Here is a 21,738-nt window from a genome sequence, read left to right on the forward strand (position 1 = left end):
CCCCCCCCCCCACTTCAGCAAACATTGTGCATCACTGTCACCCTCCTCCTCATCTCACCATCCGCTTATAGCCAAGACCAGCCAAGACCTGGGCCACAGCAAAGGCACAACTGTGAATCCGTTAGAAGAGGTGCGCTGTGGCAGATGCTGGTGATCGACTGCGCTGCCATGCTGCTTCACATGGGAAGCAGGCAGCCACGCCAGACGATGTGCAGTCCTACTGTACGGTGTTCACGTGGTTACCAATTATTGAGGCCACTGCACGATTGATTAGTCCCTAATTAAATTAGTCTGTCCATTTTCAAAGCTCATCTTGAAAGACATTTTTATTGTTTAGCTTTCGACTCAGCAGGCGACTTGGCATTGAGTGTTTTATTGTATTTACTGTCTTCATGTGATTAATGTATTGTTTGAACTGTCTTTATTTTTATATGTCTGATTTTTACTTTATGTACAGCTTTTTGTATGCAGCTATGGTTGTTTTTAAAGTGCTCTGTAATCATCAGGCAGACGCATTAACCAGTCCACACCGTGCCGCATGTTGTCAAGGTTAAAATGAAAAGCATCGGAAAGGCAAATAGGATATAATTCAAGTAATTATTGTTCTCATTCAGAAGTGAAGCTTTAGCTATAGGCTTCTTCCTACTTCTTTTTGAACAGTGAATTGTATATTTTAATTATATTTTTTTCAATCATGCTCAAATAAGGATGAATTCATTCCGTTTATACAATGTAAATACAGACTGACTTGCAATCAGTGCAGGGTGAGCTTACTTCTTGCACAATGTCAGCTAGGATAGGCTCCACCCACCGCAACCATGAATAGGATAAATATTATAGAGTAAATTACAGATGGATGGATTTATATTAGCAGAAATAAAATTTCCTTCCAAATGAAGTCTCAATCTTTCTGGATCTTAAACACCAAAGTCTGCCACACAACTCCACAGGTACACTAAATAATCATGTTTTCCCCAGATAAAATGATCAATAAATACTGGATGTATACTGAAGTCAGTGCATATCATACACGTACTGTGTGCTTCTCTTCTGTTACAACTTCCTGCTTGTAGCTATTCAACTGCGAAGTAGAAATTAAACCAAGACTGTCAATGAATGAAAACAAGAACACAGAGATGTATTAACAGATGTATTAAAAAGACTAATTCACGCAATTAAGCTGTCCACATGTACAGTCAACCACGACATGCATCAACTTTACTCCCTTTTGGTTGACACAGAATGTGGTGAGCAGACAGTACGTATGAGCTCATTCGGCACGAGGCTTTCCGTGCACATCCACACATTATGACTGACTGACAAGAGTATCAAACCAGGGACCTCCGGCGTTACAGTGTCTGTGCATGGCCGCTCTGCTGCCCCCTGCAGATATGCACTGGGGGGAGCGTTCCGGATGATAGAGCAAATGACATACTGTACAGCAGACACTACAGGGATAAAGAGAAAAAACGAGTACGTACACTCTTTCACCTCTGATATTTTCTTGCAAACCATTCTCGATTTTCTGCACAAACAAGTACTTTTTCATCGCTCGGTACGGCGAAGGGATTCCGGCTCTTGTCGACAGACAGCATCTTTCCACAAATCGCATGCTCGCACCAGCAAAACCCAGGCTCGCGGCTCTCTCAAAGCAATGCGCGCAGTTCACGATATGCGCGATCGTGGAGCAGCGAACCTTTCACTCCCTTACCGTCGCCACCGTGCCGTGGACAGCCTGTCTTGCAAGCTGCCAGCCGACCGTCGCTGTCAAACGCCGCGACCAAACGTTCACCTCTCGCCTAACGCTGGTCGCGCGCGTGTTTGGTTTTTAAAACATAAACTTCCAGACACGTTAAGCGGAAACACTTGCCACCAGCGGCGTGTGTGTGTAAACTAGGCAGCTCGTGTGAAGTTCGCTTGGTGAAATAAAGGTGCAAAAGGATACATGTTTAATCATTTTGCAACGTTGGAAATGAAATGTTTAGTGTCATTTCGAAGAGCGTACACTGTACCCTCCGCACCGCACCGATACCGATTTGCGTGCACTGCCGCAGGTTAACACAAGTAAGCATTTCCGTCCTTTATCAATCTCACCGCAAACCAAATGCAAAGTCTAGTCAAATTCGTGTATGAATGTCCAAAAACATGCGTTAAGGCCTTACCTTAAAAACGTATCTGTCTACCGGATCGATAATTTCGTCTTTAGACCATTAACTCTCCGCCATCTTCGACACTGTTTGTTTAAATGAGAAACACTCCCGGAGCCAAACGAAGCCAGTTCTTTAAGTTGAGGCGTCGCAGGCGGTTGTGGGTAATGAAGTTTGCCTGTAGAAAGCATTTCGGCTCTCGCCTTGTTGTTCATCCCGGAAATGGACTACATGCAGACGACACCACCACGCCGGAGAGAGCAGGGGAAGTGAGGGTCTCACGGGGGCGTTCGCTGTCTGTCTCGACGCTTGCAGACGGGTGTCAGCGACTTCAGCAGGTCGGCCAAAGGTGACAAGGTGTGAACCTTCACTTGACCTCCAGACAACTGTCAAAATGCCTGGCTTGGTTAGAGAAACTGTTTTGTTTTTACTGACGACCACCGACAAGTATGAGACTGACGCATATTGGACCTAACAACATTTTACAACAAACTAGTCAAATAGACAATCATAAAGATTTGGGTTAAAAAAAAAAAGCCACAGCATTGGATGTTAAAATTTAATACAGTAACTACAGCAATGCTATAAATTTAAAAAAAAAAAGGAAATAAAATACACCAGATGCAACCATAAGATTGTTAGGACCTGCATATGTCCCACCGTTTACTGTTTGTTGATATGTATGTTGTGAAAATAGCCATTAAACTACAGCGACTTTTGCACAGTAAATAATTCCTCTTTTACATCAGATCAGCAGATCATCGGTCAGGAATTTTTATGTTATCAACCGCATTAGGCCGCATTGAATGTATTAAATCAGGGATGGGCAACTTCAGTGCTTGGACAGGAACATAATTTTTCATAAGTGCTACTGGCGGGCCACATATAAGCAAGCACTTCCGAATTAGATATATGACAAAAACATGGCATTTTATATTTGGACAAAATACACGCATACGTGAAAAACGCAACCTCTGAATATCTTTAAAATTGATTAATACATTTTTCAATGCATGTATAAAGGATCCACTTTGAAGCAAGGAACAAAATAAGCACGTGATTTTTTTCCAGTGCAAAGGGCTCTCTTGTCATCAAAATTACTATTCAATGACAGCACAAAACAGATGAAAACAAAACCAACAACATTCAGTGCACTAACTCTTTTTATAAATTTTTTTCCCCACAAAAATCAACTCACTCAAAAGGTTAACTTTATTTCGTTACTATGTTTGTCCTGCATAACATTCCAAATCTGCAAACAAACAAACTACTCCTTAGTTGTAGTATTGGGCGGTCTAAGTCTCAGTGGTAAGCACAACTCAGACATGTCAGACAGTGGTGATTGGTGGTATTACAACTTAAAAATACAGTCAACCACTGCCTATTAGCAGTAAGGCACCCGCGGGTTTGCATTTTCATGTTTTTTCAATATTTTTTCATATTTTGGGCATTTTTTCATATTTAGGACTTTTCCCCCCTCATTTTATCAGTATTTTTGAAGGTTTTGGGGGCTTGTAAAAAAATAACATAAAATTCAAAAACATTTGTTTTTAGGAACAAAACTATTTTTTTAATTAATCAAGACGCCACTCAGTGTGTGTTAGGGTCTCCAGTTGCCCACCCTTTTTTAGATTGACTGCATTAAAGAGCTGGGTGCTGTTTATACTTTTGTTTATTTACTGCAGTGTTTCTCAAACTTACTTGGCCAAGGCCCTTATTTTACATAATACTGTAAATCTCATGGCATACCACCAAACAAAAATGTCATACATGAAGACTGAAATAATCATGATCTCGTCTCAATTTATTCACAAATGTATTTACTCAGGTGAAATTTTGGAGCTGTTTGTTCAACATATACTCACATGTAGCCATGACTTATTTTGTTGTATGATTGGCAACTGCTTTATATACAGGTACAGCAGTGATTCTCAATTGCTCCCCACCACCTCCTGCAGGATGAAACGAGCATTTCGCCCACCCGCCAAATTTTCACCATGACTATCAATACCTGTAGTATCTTTTGTCTATAACATTGTTTTGGTCAAGTAGTGCATGGTGGTAGAGGACCCAAAAAAGCAGGGAGGGAGGAGATGCAAAGTGTGCTGAACATAATGTAGAAACAAAAACACTCACAGGGTCACACTGGAAAAAACTGAATCAATAACATAAACAAAGTCCTGAAAACCCCAATAAACCAAAGTAACAAACAAAAAAAAAGCCCATGACAGAACCACAAACAATCCGATCCCGAGTGGTCGGCGTGTCAGTCCTTTTAACAAAAGAGAGCTAATAACATGACCAACAGGTGCGACACTGGAGGAGAAGCCTTCCAATGACATCGGTTGGTCGCAAACGGTCACAAAACATTTTATCCTTATTAGCAGACAGTAAGAATGCCGCTGCCACTTACTGAAGTGAATGTGCAATTACACTTTATTCTAGTATGGCAAAAACAAACAAACAAAAAAAAAAAACAATAAACCTGTTCCCTGAGGTCACACGTGCAGCCACCTATGGGGGCCCACCCCACTATTAGAGAATGGCTGAAATAAAGGTTACTTGTACCTTCTTTCATCTGATCTTTAATAAATTACTTGTCAATATACATAGCAAGCATCGATAGATGAATAGCTGTAGATGAATAGCTATAGATATAGCTGTAATTCACAAATAATAGTTTTCAGACAAATAGTAGCTCGTGGCATCCCTGATAATCTTCCATGGCACGCTTTTTGGGAAATTCTGATTCACTGTATCACCATAAACAACAGCATGTTTCTGAAACAGTGGCAAACTGAATACGTCATAAAATGGAAAGATATTAATGTTACTCATCAGCATTATGCCTGATAACATCTTTCTGTTGAATGAATTTTAACTCAATTCATTTGTGTCAAAAGCCTTGTTTTGTAAATACAGTAACATTGACAAATTAATATAGTTTCATTTGTGAAACGGTCAGACTTTGTATGCTACTGACCTACAGTATATGTCATGTTTCATATTTATTTATTGCGTGGTACACAAAGATTTGTTTTTTAATTGGAACTCTTTGTATCGAAATGTTACCGTCATTCAACAACCCTCCGCCGTTTTTGCCGGGGCTGGCATTCTGTGAACTTGCTTTGTGTGTTTGACTGGAGGGACTGTCGTTCCTCCAGGCCAACCATCTCTTAAAGATGAGACCCATATGCAGGCTCCATATGCGAGCTGGCGGGTCCAGCATGGAGCACTGACATCTTTGCCAGGTGGCCTATGAATTAGGACGCGTCGGCACAGCGGTCCAAACGCTGCCAAGATACACTAAGCAAGGGACAGAAACCAGCAGAAACCGTCGCCATGGTGATACCAGACAGACGAGAGTGCAGATAGCTGGATAGACGCACACACAGGCACACACAGTCAATATATCCTGTTGTGACAGTGACAGTGTGAAGGCAAGAGAATGAGAAGTGAAGAGAAGGGTGAGAGAGAATCGCGACAAGATGATGAGATAGTGGCATTTAGTTTGGAGTAAGGACCAGATCACAGATAATGATAAATACCACCTATTTCCCGGAGAGAGGGGTAGGTAGGAACATCAATAAGTGGGCGAAAAAGCAAAGAACAAAAACAAAAGAGAAGAGGCTTTGAAATAAAAGTAGTGCAACAGATGTAGAACTGTGCTGAAGTGTCTCAGAAAGTTGGCGATGAAGAAAGTGTAGGACCTCAGAAAGTAAGGAAATATTGAAATGGGGGTTGTGGTGGAGGTTTAAAGTAATTAGCCTTGTGGGTCAGGCTTAATTCATCAGGCAAAATGAAAGGGTCTGCCAGGAAGAATAAAAAGAGATTAGTGCATAACTCAATGAGGGATTCGGAAATGTCACTGTTCTTGGAAAGTAAATTTACACAAGAAAGCTTTTTAGAATTTAATACGAGCAGTTTGAAAATGTGCTTTAAAGTGTACCTCCAGTGGCACATTTTGAGGTCTTCATGGGGAAAGGAAGCAATACTTTTTTGTGTCTAGTCTTGTGTTTGCCCCCAAAACCCCTCTGGTTCATTTTAATGCATGGCGCCATGTTAGGAAGGGATGTGTTAACATGTTTGGAAGTTATTAACTGGGGCGACGCACCACTTGAGTGATACGCCAGATGGCTACGCCAGATTGCTTACCTATAGATGAAAATCTGTCTCTTCTCATTTTCTCAAGCCGTCATAGAAAAGGTCCCCCCCACCCAAAAAAACAAAAACAAAACAAAACCAAAAACAAAACAAGTCCACTAGGCCGTGAGCGAGCACCTCAGCATCACACGCCTCCTCATCTGACAGCGAGACATCCTGGGATCTACCCGGCCGGTTAAATGGCCATGAACGTGGCATCCAGATATCTGTTTGTTAATTTTTTTTATTCATTTAAACGCAAAGGATGCAACCTCATTCGCATCACAGGCAGGCTTTCGCCTTCGCAGGCCCTGGCTGATTATTTAGCTGCAGCACTGGCCTCGTCTGACACAGAGTCAGCAAACCATGCGATGTCAGTGAGATTCGTCAGAATCTGAGCAAGAAAATGTCACGCTGAATTGGAGACACGGCTGGGCCAAGACGTCTTTCACTGCCGCTACGTCATGGCTCCGCCTCTTGCAGGCAATTATGGCACATACTACACATCATGATGGTGGCCTCAGAAATTGTGAGTGAAGAATTAAATTGGCCATTGACGGTGTAGTGGTAGGGCGGCACGGTGTTCTACTGGTTAGCAGGTCCGCCTCACGATCCAGAGGTCCATGGTTCGATTCTGGGTTCTGGCCTTCCTATGTGGAGTTTGCATGTTCTGCCCTTGCCTGCATGGGTTTTCTCTGGGCACTCTGGTTTCCTGTCACATTCCAAGAAGATGCATGGTAGGTTAATTGATCACTCTAGATCAGGGGTGTCAAAGTCAAATGGACGGAGGGCCAGATAAAAAATTTTGCTGCAAGCCGAGGGCCGGACTGATCGAATGTTCATTGAAAATTTTAAAAATGACCACATATCGTTTATTGAACCAAATTTAATTGACTGAAAACCTAACAAATACATTCCAATATGGTCAGATAAATAAAGCAACATTTTTTTATGGCTATGTCAGTAAACTTTAATTTTCAACAGGCACAAAAAAATTTCCTTTGTATAAAAATACCCATAACATGAATGAAAGAAGCCGATATTATTCAAGGCACTATCAATAGTCCATATTTCCTCTTTTAGCAAAAGTAGGCTAAATTTACTTAACAAATAATAGTACAGTAATTTTCGATCATTTACTCGAAACAAATATTTTTAAAACATAATTGGATTGAAATACAATAAAATAAAGTGCAAAAATGTACAAACCAAAAACAACACTTTCTTCAAGAAGTAACAAGCAGCGAAAGCAAATATTATACTTTAATTTTTAAACTTGAACTGAGTAAAAACTCTTAGTATGTGATTGCACAGTATATTATAAAATAGTTGTTCACACACGTATGTGCTGCCAAACTTTCGACAACGTTTGAGCAGCCTGGATGCGCAGCGGGGCCAATGTGTCGGGGAGGAAACGGGCAAACTGTGCAGCACGCACTGCCGTATCTTTGCCGAAACACTGCAATTGTGTTTCTGCTAATGCTCACGTTTAAAAAGAGTTGCTTTTTTTCGGGGTAAACTTCGTCACAAACTTTAAGTATACCGTTTTTAATTAAATCCCCCTTCCCCCTCCACGTCCATGTTCTTGTTTTTGTTCGCGTGTTTCGTTTCATGATGTCGTCTCAGATTACACTATTTCAATCGCGCCACACTTTCTCCGCACAGAAGACACACAGGTTTTCCAGCTACGTCCATGAACATGTACTTCGACTCCCACCTTGTTTGAAACCCCCGGTTCTCAGTGTCCACCTTCCGTTTTGCCATTTTTGATGGGTATCTGAAAGCTAATGTCACTGTTATGGGAACGACTGCTAGACTAAAAAATGTTTAAATAAAGCGGCTGACAGCTTGGCGCGTCACCGTTGCATTGTGGGAAATGTAGTATTGGTGCGTGTAAAAGATCTGCGGGCTCTCGGCTTGCTGCGGTCCGCGGGCCGGTTCTAATAATAAATCAATATCATCCCAGGGGCCACTGAAAACATTCTCGCGGGCCGGATTTGGCCCGCGGGCCGGCACTTTGACATGTGTGCTCTAGATTGTCCTTAGGTGTGATTGTGAGTGCAAATGGTTGTTTGTCAATGTATGCCCTGCGATTGGCTGACAACCAGTTCAGGGTGTACCCCGCCTACTGCCTAAGGTCAGCTGGGATAGGCTCCACACCCGCAACCCTCGTGAGGATAAAGCGGTTCAGATAATAGTTGGATGGATGGTGGAGTGGTTCACTCACCTGACCTCTGTGCAGGCAGTGTGGGTTTTTCTCCCCAATCTACAGTGGTGTAAACTGAGAATGGTTGTGTGTCTCTCTATGTGCCATATAATTCATTTGACACAAATAGCAGACCACATTGCCATTCACGTAAAGTCAACAAAGATAGGTTCCTGCTCCCATTCCACTGGACAAGGCTGATCTTTTTGAATGCCTTCATGATTAGACTGTAGCTAAGGAAGAACCCTGTTCATTTTGAATGCTTCCAGACCAAACATGGTCGAGGTAGCTGGGTTTTTACACACACACACACACACACACACACACACACACACACACACACACACACACACACACACACACACACACACACACACACACACAGTACACACTGTATGCATAATTTCTCTTCATGAAAGGAATGGTAGCAGTTGTGCTAGAGTTTAAAATCATATTTAGTTTTCAATAATTTGCAAAATTCAACAGTTATTACTGTTTCAATTATTGGCAGGCTGGCTTCAGGTTTTCATTCTGACTAAAGAATATCTTGCTTTATTAACCAATTTGGCATTCATTGTTAAGAGTCTCCCAGTGAGGATTTAGGGGATTGTAGAGTGAGGTGTGGGAGGGTGAGACGAAGAAGCTGCTTAAAATTCTTACCAGGTAGAGATGAGATTTCAGGAGGATAGTGGAACAGCTAATGCACTAACATGAAAACACACACATATACATTCCAGTTTCACCATTGGCAGCACCTCATGTGGACACCATCAGTGAGGTGGAATTTAAAAGGCAGCTGGATTGGGAAATATATAACATGGGTAAGATTCAAACAGATACATCGATTGTTTTGGGGGGCGGGTCTTTATTTATACAAATGCATTCATTAAAATGACATTGAACAATAATGTCCTTAACGGATTAATATCATAATGGATGGCATAAAACATGCGCCAAGAGCAAAAGAGCCTATTGGAATGCAGTTCGCACTCAAATGAGTAACCACTCCCTGGTCCCTAGTGATGCTCTTAGTAGTCATGGTAACAAAACCTCTTTGTTTTTGTTTGTCTAATTTGTACTCCATGTATAGCGATGGTTGTTTTTAAACTGCCCTATCAGTAAAGGTGAGTTGAGAGCTGTCCAAACGTACCTGAGTGATTTCAACCAGCGAAATAAAATTGGATGATACAGACGAACCTCTTTTCAACATACCCCGTTTATGTTTCCACTCCTATAACATTCACAAATCAAAGTCACAATTTCACGTAATTCATTTTCCATTTGCTTACAACTAACACCTTTATAATGTAAACTTCATTATAATGACCAGACTTTTCCCACAAAATAGTGAAAAGGCCTTTGTTAGAATGAACTGTGGGAAGCTAACTGCCAGGGCGACCTTGCTTATGAACAAAATGTACATTGTGCGATTCCCCATTGTTTAGCAACACTATTGATTGACTCGTATACTGTTGTACTTCCGGAGGCACCGCGTGTTCCTGAGCACATGGTCTGAAAACATGTCAGGTAAACGGAAGCAAATATCGCTGTCTGCGAAGGCTGATATTGTCTCTCACTTTCGAAAGGAAGTCTCCCAGACGAAGCTCAGCTGAAACTATGAATTGGCTAAATCGACCATTTCAACAATCATCCGTAATGGCAACAAATTCATGAACTGAACTGAGAAGGCACTTTTCATTTGTTCACTAAATGCTTTCAGAAATTGAAGAAACATGCAAAATTTATTCTCCTTATCATTTATTCAACACCATAAGGTCATTCAATGTAAATAGTTGTGATATAATTTCTATTGTTGCAGCCAAACAGGCATGCAAACATACACATTCATACTCCTCTTTTGTAGTACAACCATCTTTCAGGGCATCTGTCTCTTTGGACAAATACTAATTAGGAATTCTGCATTTTTCCACTTTTATTTCTTTCGATTGTAAACCAGACCATATCAGTCTGCTCGGCTTGTTTGCCTGTTTTGCCTCCCCTCGCTTCATTGAGTCATGTCCCCTTAACTCCCGTCTCCTTTCTATTCCCAGATTTCTCACGCCTCCAGATGTTTCCACCCCCTCTCTACTGTCCTTCATCATTGTACACCTGCTCTCCTGACCACCTCAAACAGTCCCCACTGGTCTGCTGGCCCACAAATAGCCGCAAGCTCATGAACGTCTTAGGTCAGATCCCCTCTATGCTTCACAGAGCACTTCATGGGGAAAAAAAAAACTGTCTGGAAGACCAGCTGCTGCCCATTTGCTCATCTCAGACAATCAGTGAAAACAATGCTGGAGGACTACAATCTCTTACAAGAGATTACACGCGCGCGCGCGCGCACACACACACACACACACACACACACACACACACACACACACACACACACACACACACACACACACAGCCCCACAGACCCATCCCAACTAACTGGTAGCTATTTGTCTGCAAGTCTGGGATTACATGTCCTATTAAATACAGAATTTAAAATGAGCTTTGTTAAATCAGAAAGTACTCCACTTTTAATGAAGTTAATTTATATGGAAATTACACATAATACTGACAATTCACAGAAAGATTTATCCTCCTTGCTTGGAAGGGAGGAATTAATTGCGAGGGTATGCTCTTTTCTCTTTTATATTGGGCACTCCAGATCATGTAGTTTGGGCTGTTGATAAGTTTGTGTGTGTTTGGTGGAGAACGTGTGCGTGAACTCCGTCCTTGTGGCGACCCTGCAGAGGTGGAGCCTTCCTGGCTGCGTCTTAATTGATCCATCACGCTGTCTGCTTGGCCTGAAAAAAGCCATTACTCCGGAGGAGCTCAACATGTGCGCACGAAGCTGCATGTGTGTTTTTTTTTCCTGCAGAAGTCATTCATCACGATTGATGAATGCAAGCCTCCTCTTATTGTGTCACAGCAATCAAGTTGCACAAGGTCGATGGACGCAAGGCAACGTCGGGAAAACACACCCAGATTTAGATTTATGACGCTAAATCTCAACTGATTTGATTGATTGACAGTTGAGGATCACATCAACTGAACTAAGTTATACTGATTGGTAAGACAATGTTCACTCTTTCTAATTGCGACAAATAATTTATTAAATACAGCTTTGCATGCAGCCAAGAAATGCAGACTGTTTCTTTTCGCTGGGAGGGGTGGCGGGACAAAAAGCGCAGCGATGCCCTCTATTGTCAAGAAGTAGGATTAAACTAATAAATTCCATTGCTTGGGTCCATCCACCGTCTAATCCGTCTATCTTCACGAGGGTCGCGGAAGTACTGGAGCCTATCCCATCATCGAGCAGTGGATACCCTGAACTGGTTGCCAGCCAAATGCAGGGCACATGTAGATGAACAGCCATTCACACTCACAGTCACACCCAGCGACAATTTAGAGTATTTCATTAACCTGCCATGCATGTTTTTGGAATGTGGGAGAAACCGGAGTACCCGGAGAAAACCCATGCAAGCACGGGGAGAACGTGCAAACTCCACACAGGAAGGCCAGAGCCGGAATCGAACCCTGCACCTCTGCATTGTGCTGGCAACTAGTTCACGGTGTACCCCGCCTACTGCCCAAAGACAGCTGGGATAGGCTCCAGCATGCCCCGTGACCCTTGTGAGGATAAGTGGATCAGAAAATGGATGGATACATTTTGATTTTTACTTCGACTAGTTCCTGCTTGTATTATGAGTGTGTTGCACAAGTGTCTGGATATATGTACATTTTATTTCATCAAACCCTGGCTGTGGATGGTATGATAAACAATGACTTCTCAGTTATAGAGGGAGTTAGAGGGTGTGAATGGAAAGGTGCTCGTGTTAGGTCAGCTGATTCAAGTACGGTTAAAGGGGCTTGCATCATCAACAAAAATCTTTACATAACCACATTAAAGAAGGTGATTGAAACAAACAAGCGATTGCATAAATATATATGGTATTTATATATAACATCAGGCCATTTCAGACACAACATATTCAAGACAGAAAATACACAATCATCGCATAACAGGCAACAACATAAAAATAAATCCATACAGAAATGAAATCATGGGAATACAATTAAAATGGGCCTTTTTGGAAACAAAGGCATTTGCAACTTTCTGTTGCAGTTCACAGGCAAAAAGACAGATCACTTTTATTCAAACATCTTCAATGTATAATTTTGACAAATAGTCAATGTGTCTTTTATGTGATGGTTTTTTTATGCAAATAAAAGCATTTCGAGCACCTATACTGTACTGTACATGGACTGCAGTGGACTTCATAATGAAAAGCCAAATTGCAGATTGCAGAAGAGCACACCTCTAAATCAGCGGCGGTCAAATTATGGCCCAGGGGCCACATACAGCTTGCGCACGTTTTTATCGGTCAAACCTAAAAACAAAAATGAATGTATCTCAAACAACTGATGTGCTAGAAAACAAGTAAAGACGTTTTTGAAATCAGCCTCAAAAATATGTTTAGGAACACAAAAAGTCATCTCTGAGTAAAATTTGCTGTTGACCTGTTATTGTTTGACCGATTATAATTAAATTACTGATAAATTATACAACACACAACTAATAAGATTAAAAAAAAGATACTTTTTTTATAATACACATTGAAAAAAAGGTAATTTTATTTATTTATTTATTTTTAGCTCACCTGCCCTATCTGTTCAATTTAAAACTCAAATGTGGCACTTGAGCCAAAAAATAAAAAAAAAATAAAAAAATAAAAAGCCCACCTCCGTTCTAAATGTTTGGTTATGTAATTCATGATATTATAGACGCAGAATCGGGTCAAAATACAAATCAAATAAAGTCATTGAAACTAAATATATACTCACACACTGATATATGGCCACACTAACAGTTCAGCAAGCTTCATTCTTGGATTAAAAACAATTTGAATGCAACACATAGTTTAGAATAACAATAGAGTCTAAGAGAGGCCCCCAATATAAAAATAGCTTTAAAATCTGATACTGTACTAGTTGTTACAGTGTAGGGTTCCTTTTCTCTCTTTGATAGTCCTCTGCTTTGCCCTCCATTGTGTGCCACGGCCAAACACTAGTGGGGTGCCCAATGCCCAATAAATTGAATTAAAAGTATCAAACAGGATTGGCATTTTTATTTCTTGCCTGTTTTGTTTCTACACTGAGACTCCAAATAAATTGTGAATGCCTTCTCTTCACTGGTCCACTAGTCCACAAGAGATAAGGCCCAATTGCTCAATCTACGTGATTCCTAGTGAAACACCGAAACACAATCACGGGCACTCAAAAAAAGGGAATGTCGGCCGAGGTTTGTGCAAACACAGAAATATTTAGCAACTAGAACTTTTGCAATTTAGCCTTTTAAACACAGAAATGTGTAACAGGCATGTTTTACACTTGGCATGGGACAAGAGGAGGCATGATTTAATTGACAGATTCTTACAATTCATGCGCTGCCCACAGGCTGTCAATTTTTTCCTTCAGCAGACACGTAACAGAGGAACACATTTGTCGTCATCATAATTCAGTTCATTCACACGCATGTACAATAGGCAGACCACTGAGACACACTTCTCTTTTCTTATGTAAGGAACTATTTATGGCTCGATGCCGAATGTGAAAGAAAAAGAATTGAGAAGGCAAACAGATCAAACACAAGCAGACCAAGTGATACGACCCACCTATAAGGACACTTGAAGAAGGATTGTATTGTTTGGATTAACTGAGCAGAGTTGTTATGTACTGCTGTGTTTGTTGGTTATAATAACCATCAATAATCTGTGATAAAATAAATAACCCTCTAGCAGCAGTTGTAAAAAGGCCACTGAATGCTTCTGTGTGTGTGTGTGTGTGTGTGTGTGTGTGTGTGTGTGTGTGTGTGTGTGTGTGTGAAATAGATAGAGGGGGAGAGAGAGTAGCAAACTCAACAGCACAGGTTGGAGTTAGCCAATGTGTGTTCAAACCACCATGCATTGTTACCATACAAAAACACAGAGTTGCCACCTTCTTGCTCAAATGTCTGCTCATGCTCATTATTTGGATTTAACTGTATGCATACTCAATGGTGACAGTACAGCTTCCAGACGTGGACCGCAAGGTGAAGCTGAGAACCAGGCGGGCTCGTGAGAAACAAACCCTGGGTCCGCTGAAGTTGGTATGTTGTGTAAAACTTCAATAAATACAGAATATAATGATTTGCAAATACTTTTAAAACTATATTCAACTGAATACACAATAAAGACATGATGTTTAATGTTCAAACTGATAATTTTTTTAAACAATTATTCATCGCACTCACTCCTAGGGACAATTTAGAGTCTTCAGTTAACCTGCCATGCATGTTTTTGGAATGTGGGAGGAAACCGGAGTACCCAGAGAAAACCCACGCAGGCACAGAGAGAGAGCATGCAAACCGGAACCGGAATCGAACCCATAACTTCTGCACTGTGAGGCGGCCGTGCTAACCAGTCGACCATCATGCCGCCTACAATTATTCACTCATTTTGAATTTGAAGTTTGCAACACGTTCGAAAAAACGGGGACAAGTGCATGTTTACCACTGTGTTACCTGTCCTTTTAACAACACTCGTTGTTAGTGTTAGCGTTTGGGACAGTGATTGTTTTATTTGTGGGTGGAATTCTTTCCCATTCTTGCTAGATTAACAACTTCAGTTGCTCGATGTCCGGAGTGGTTGTTATCATATTTTGCGCTTCATAATGCAGCACACATTTTCAATGGGAGTCTGGACTAGAGCGTTACATGGGAGTGGATTTTCACTTCCGTCCCACCCCACTGCTCCTGTTCAGAAAGACTCTCACTTCCTTTGTGCGCCCAGGAGGAGGTCATCTACATTAAAAATGGTTGCACATCCATCTAAAGTTTTTTTTTCTCTCCTCCTGGATACTCCTGCTTCTCCGAACTTTTTCTCCTGTCATGTCCCAATCCCGTGATTAAACATAAAGTTGACTCGCATCCTGTCAGAATCCAGCAGGATTCCCCCAAAAATGTCACCCTTTAGTGTAGACTGCATGAAGCCCACTTTAGTCCTCGCACACTTTGACGCAAAAGCTAAATCAATCCGCATGGTCTTTTTTCCCTCTGGCCTGGAGTACATGATCCATGATTTCCGACTAAAATTTGAAATGTGGACTCGGCAGACCACAACACACTTTTCTACTTTCCATCTCAGATGAGGTCGGGCCGAGAGAAGCCGGTGCCATCATTGGGTGTTGTTGATCGATGACTTTTGCTTTGCATGTTAGATTTTCAACTTGCATTTACAGATGTAGCCACAAACTGAGTTAACTGCCAATGATTTTCTTAAGTGCTCCTGAGGCCACGTGGCAAGATCCTTTTCAAAAATATGCCAGTTGTTAATGCGGTGCTGCCTGAGGAATCGAAGGTCACAAGCATTCAATGTTGGTTTTTGGCCTTGTATGTTGAACATTTCCTTGCGACAAGAAAACACATTAAAACTGTTGGCGAACGAACGTCTGGAGAACATTTGGCAAACATTTGCGACCTTCAATGAACATTTGCTCCCTTGGCGAACACTCGCAAACGTTCCTCCCTCAGTGAGATTACTTGGAGACATTTCTCCGGATTCTCTGAATCTTTTGTTGATTTTTATGGACTATGCATTTTGAAGTCCCTAAATTCCTTGCCATTGTATGTTGACAAACGTTCTAAAAGTGTTGAACTATTTGCTTATGCAATTGTTCACAAAGTGGATAACCTCTCCCCATCCTTGCGAGTGAACAACTGAGCCTTTCTGGGATGCTCCTTTTATACCCACACATGACACTCAGCTGTTTCCAGCTAACTTGTTCACCTGTGGAATTTTCCAAACTGGTGTTTTTTTTTCTTTTCTCACAGCTCTACTTTCCCAGTGTTTTGTTGTCATTGTCGCAGCTTTTTTGGAAGGTTTTTCAAATTGAATCCATTAAATTAAAAAAAGCATCTGCAAAATAATCCATAGTTTATCAGAACATTAAATATCTTGTCTTTGTCGTGTATTCAATTGAATGTGCAATAGTTTGGAAAAGATTTGCAAATCATTGTATTCTGTTTTGATTGACATTTTACACAATGTCCCAACTTCATTGGAATCAGGGTTTTGTAAATGCAACAAGAAAAAGTGCCTCAATCCAGTGTTGGATTTCAAAGGCTCCGACCATCTGTAATGGCAATAAATGATCATTCGGTCCCAACTTTGACGCAGTACCCAAATAACAATACTAACTATACACAGAGTGAGTTTTAGGGATGCTTTAGTGCTGTGCAATAAAGGCTTTTAGGATATGACCCAGCAGCCTGTTTGGTCAGTTTCACTATCAAGGCCGAAACAAAACCAAACAAATAAGCAAGCAACCAATCAACCCTGTGCAGTTTATATGTCAATTAACACTTCACATTAAGTTTCAATTTAAAGAACTGAAATGCGGACTCATTCTATGTCATAACTCAACACAAGATCAAGGTTGTACACAAAAGGACACTTTTTTTGAAGAGTGAAATCTGTTCGGTTTAAAGCCTCAGACGCGACCCGGTCCTGCCAAACTCCAACCGGCAGAAAACCAAGGTGACAACTCGAAGTATCTCACAAAGTGAATCTGAATTCGAAAGAGACAGCTACATGAGGTTTCTTAGTGGGACTTTGTCTAGATGGAATTAGACACATTGTTAAGTGGTGTAAAGAACACACAGTATGTCACCGCGTCAGCTTTTTCTCAACTGCGCCATCTTTATGAGTTTTTAACTCTTCTCGCCCGTGGTGATGCTTTATCGTCAGCCTTCACAATTCCATTAGCAGCTCCTGCTGTTGAAACAAGTAAACAAAAACACCAAGTTTTAGTGCAATGTTTCCTATATTACAGTCAAGAATGCATTTGACAGATACCATTAATAAACTGGGATAGAGTCTCTCTCTCGCTCTCTCTCTCAATATACTGTATGTCTGGTCTGTACGTATCTTTTAACATGTAGTTAGCCTGTTCTGTTGCACAGGCATCAATCAATATAGCTTGTGCGTCAGCTTGATCGCTATTGTCAGGGTTTAGGCTACTGACCAAAGTTCTGATGGAGTGCAGTCATGGAAAAGTGTGACTTCTTTCGGCAATTAATTAATTAAAGCATTTAAGTCCTGGCCCAAATATATTATTATTTTGTTATAATTGCATCGGATTTTCCCTAAGGGGACACACACACACACACACACACACACACACACACACACACACACACACACACACACACACACACACACACACACACACACAGTGGACCAAAAGGTCTTTGAATCAACAATTAATAATAATTGTTCATCCTCTGAAACATTATAGTTCAAGGTAGCGAGTTGGGGTGTGACAAAAAAAAAAAAAACAACATGAATCGGAAAAACGTTTTTGATTTAAAAGATGTGAGTGCATCGAATTGAACCAAAATGTTCCACTTTGAAATATTGGTATCAAATCGTTGTTACTTACATTATCTCTTTATACGAAATACCACATTCATTGTGTGTTGAGCCCGAACAGCCGGACATGGAGTGGAGACGAAACCCATTAGGATTGGAAGAACGGTAAACTATGTAGGCTGCAGTTATTAGCCCAGCGCTACTGTTTGCAATTTGATGCTGTGCCGTGCCGTAAATTGCGTACGATGGGATGACCTACTCGATCCATGTACTCCCGCAAGCACTGAGAGCACACGTCATAGTGGGTTGGTGTCTTACAACATAGTTCTGTTGCACTGTCGGCCACTCCGTACATTATATCGGCAGCATTGTTCGTTGCTAACCACGAGGATTCCATTCACGCACTCATATAGTTTGAATGTTTTCGTACATTTCTCCATCCATGTACATGTATAATATTTTGAATCAAATGTTTTCCTAAACAACAACCAGAGTTATTCATTGATTACCACACCTACCTTTTTTGCAAATCCGGTTGAGAAAAAAGAGGTCTTCTCAGTACTTGTAACAAAGAATCGTCGACAATGGCGTGAAATTCATTCGCTTTGTGAGAACAAAGCTATATCGTTCCAATTTACCGGTCCATTTACATGCCCTATTCTTTTCTTTTGCCCACTAAAACAACTGTTTGCCTGAATGTGAACAGTGCATCGCCACAAGGCGCCGAGGCATTTCGCCGAATAACTCGATAACAATGGCAAAGATCAGTTAACGGGACAATCAACAATGCAATACAATGGCTGACTGGCGACTTGGCATTCTGTAAATGACGTCACTCACCGGAGATTGTCGGACAAAAGCATTTTCGCTGTTAAGCACGTTGCTATGGGTCTAATGATGAACCTGGATGGGTTCAAACGAAGGTATGCTTGATACAGTTTTAGCCCTAAGTATTACTCAAAAATGGGTGGCCAAGTTTACTTGACCTTTAAGCCCTTATCCCACTGAGGAACAAACAACTGCGACTGTTGGCAAAGGTAGAAAAATGCGAGCTAACATCAGAGTTAATCAGGGTTCATTCAAGGTTGCAAAGGTTAGTAATACGTTCGCCTAATGTTCAGCAACAGCTTTAGTGGTATTTTTCTTGTTGATTAAAAAAAAAAAAAAGTACAGGCGAACATTTGGCGAACATTTGCAACCTTGACTGAACCCTGACGAATCCTGACGAGAACGCGACTCGCAATTGTTCGCCGCTCAGTGGGATAGTGGCTTTATAAAGTCTTTTCACTCGCTGTTATGTAGTGCAAGCCTATATTTTCTTCCACATCGAATGCCTGTACTGGATGTGCATAAAAACCATTGCATTCCTACCACAATGACAACGCATGAATGTTGGAAGATTAGTTAAATATTGTTACCTTACATAAAATGATAGCCCTTCCTGTTTTTCTAGAATACTTTTTCGAGAGTAGTGAGTATTATTCTAGAAGAACAAAAGTCTCCTATGAACTTAGACGTGACCTCTTCCACGACAAGTATGTTCACAGTGTCAGTTTGGTCGACTTGATGCAGAGGCTCAGAACCACTCACCCCTTGTCAGCTCTCTTTTGTGAGGTTTGCTCTTTGGGCTGGCTGTCTTCTTCTTTGATGCCTGGTTCTGGCTGTGTTCCCTCCACTTCTTCAACTGGAAATTGATGAACTTCCACATCATCCAAGCCTGAGTCAGGCAGATGGCTGCCAAGCATGCACTCCTAAAGGGGCAATACAGACACACGTGAACCTAAAACATATAACTTGGGTGTACAGTGATTTATGTATATTTTCATATTAAAACGGAGTAAAACAGCAAACTTGAAATACATGGTTTCGATGACCACATAGACCACTGGACTTTCTCAGCATGCATTCCTACACCATTCTATGTAGTTTACTGTAGCAGTCGATGTTGACAAGGGTTGGGCACAAGAGTAAATTAGTAAAAAAAATGATCACTGACCCTCATTGAAATTTATTGTTAATAACTCGATTCTTGAAAAAAAAAAATGCCTTCGTAGCTGATGCACATCAAGATGGCCACAAACGCCACCGCCTCGTTGGTGGCTTCTCCTCGCTCACGAATGATCTCAAATTCATATAGAAATGCCTCAACACGTTCACTTTTTTGTTTTTGCTCAGTTACACATGTTGTTAGGCAAAACTAATCAAGCTGCAGCTGCTCTGTTCTGTAGAAACAAAATCACCGCAAAATACACAACGACGTGTTTAACTTTGGGTCACAGTTAGAATTTTCTGCCTATATGCAAACCACTTAATGTTCACACCTGATTATAGATCTTTAATACTCAATGCAACTCAACTGTATTTATAGAGCACTTTAAAACAAGCACCGGTGTATACAAAGTGCAAACAAATAAATTAATAAATTAAAAACAAAGACAGGAGAAAGCACAAAAACAGTAAAACTAAAAATCAAGTCTCATGCTGAGTCAAAAGCCAGAAAATTACTGGTAGTTTGAAATCTTAAAGATGGGCAGCGAGGGGGCTTGCTTCACATTCAGCAGGTGGTCATTCCAAAGAGAGGGATCAGCATCAGAAAAGGCTCCATCTGGTCAAATTTAAAATCACTGTCCGGTTTAAGACCCAAGTTCGAGACAGTTGGCTTAAGATAAGGAGCCAGGGGGCTCAATTCTACAGGGCCACTGGGACCAGACACCATCACTTCTGCTTTCTTTCCATTGAAATACAAGAAATTCTGTGCCATCCAAGTCTTCTTGATTTCTTCTAGACAGGATAAAAGTGGCCTCAACGAGAAAGCGTCTTTTTTTTGCTCAGCAGAACATAGATCTGACAAATACGAGAAACTAGTAAGTCCTGAAAAAATAATTTTAGTTGAGCAGAGAATTGTACTCAAATGCACATGAAGAATCTCCACAGTAGTGTTACAAAATGACAAAATGTTAATATTTCTCAAAAAAATGTGTTTTGCACATAAATAATCCGTGCAGATTTGTCAGATGTACAAAATACAATACAGTCACATTCATGGCACGACAGGACTTGCCTTATGGTGAGCACATTAAAGTTGCCTTCCACAAGCGAAAAGCCTTGGTTTTCTGTCCGGGGCAAACCAAAGCCAAACGTCAGGACTGACAGAGTGAGAGTGAGGAGACGAGCGATGACAAAAAGCAAAGCCCATAGAGTGAAACTGTAGCAAGACAAAAAAAAACAAAATGGCATTACATGATACAATGTAACTGAGGTATGTCACCACCTTATTAGTTGTATGAATGATACCCCTTCTGCTTGTTCTCATCACTGAAGTAGAAGAGGCGTGAGGCATGAAACAGAAGCTCCACCAAGTAGTGAGGGACCAGCAACACCACACCGAGTCGGTGGAGGCTGGACAAATGAGAGCAAGCACAGAGAAACTTCCACTGATTACTGGCTCAATCTACAACTGGTTTAATCATAAAAAATGAACAAAACTCCAATTTAAAATAGTCAGAGATGAAAGTGGACTTTTCTGAAAATTCCGGAAAAAATAAATAAATAAATGTGTGTGTGTGTGTGTGTGTGTGTGTGTGTGTGTGTGTGTGTGTGTGTGTGCGCGCGCGCGCGCGCACGCACGCACTTGGCCGATCAAGCATGAATTAGTTTATACAAAACGCTATTCAAATACTCGACATTCAATGATTAATCTTCCTTTTGAGTGCACACGTGTACCCTTTGTGGCTTCCGTTCGGGCCGAAATTTCGAAATCTCCAAGATATGGCGAGGCCATGAGAATGCGAGGCGAGGGTATTACTGTTCTGGCGCCTCCACTCAAGCTAAGCGAGCCTCG

General features: G+C 41.2%; 2 protein-coding genes across 4 annotated transcripts in view; both read right to left on the reverse strand.

Annotated features, from left to right (window-relative positions):
- The window catches only part of LOC109528539 (nuclear receptor coactivator 3), a 53,624-nt gene extending 51,342 nt beyond the window's left edge, over positions 1–2,282 (reverse strand). The window contains exon 1 of one of the 2 annotated variants that reach the window (XM_019891274.1): positions 2,163–2,282. The gene's annotated coding sequence lies outside the window, so the exon portion shown is untranslated. The remainder of the gene's footprint in view (positions 1–2,162) is intronic. The other variant, XM_019891278.1, reaches the window with a different exon arrangement.
- Positions 2,283–15,106: 12,824 nt separating this feature from the next.
- The window catches only part of LOC109528564 (translocating chain-associated membrane protein 1-like 1), a 13,136-nt gene continuing 6,504 nt past the window's right edge, over positions 15,107–21,738 (reverse strand). The window contains exons 8-11 of one of the 2 annotated variants that reach the window (XM_019891352.1): positions 21,192–21,296; positions 20,959–21,102; positions 19,488–19,648; positions 15,107–17,297 (exon numbers count right to left, since the gene is read on the reverse strand). In XM_019891352.1, the coding sequence (XP_019746911.1) occupies positions 17,227–17,297; positions 19,488–19,648; positions 20,959–21,102; positions 21,192–21,296 (481 nt within the window). In that variant the 3' untranslated portion in view covers positions 15,107–17,226. Of the gene's footprint in view, positions 17,301–19,487; positions 19,649–20,958; positions 21,103–21,191; positions 21,297–21,738 lie in introns of both variants that reach the window. The other variant, XM_019891351.1, reaches the window with a different exon arrangement.

Source organism: Hippocampus comes, unplaced genomic scaffold (genome assembly GCF_001891065.2).
Source record: "Hippocampus comes isolate QL1 unplaced genomic scaffold, H_comes_QL1_v1.1 scaffold174, whole genome shotgun sequence".
In the NCBI taxonomy this organism is placed as follows: Eukaryota; Metazoa; Chordata; class Actinopteri; order Syngnathiformes; family Syngnathidae; genus Hippocampus; species Hippocampus comes.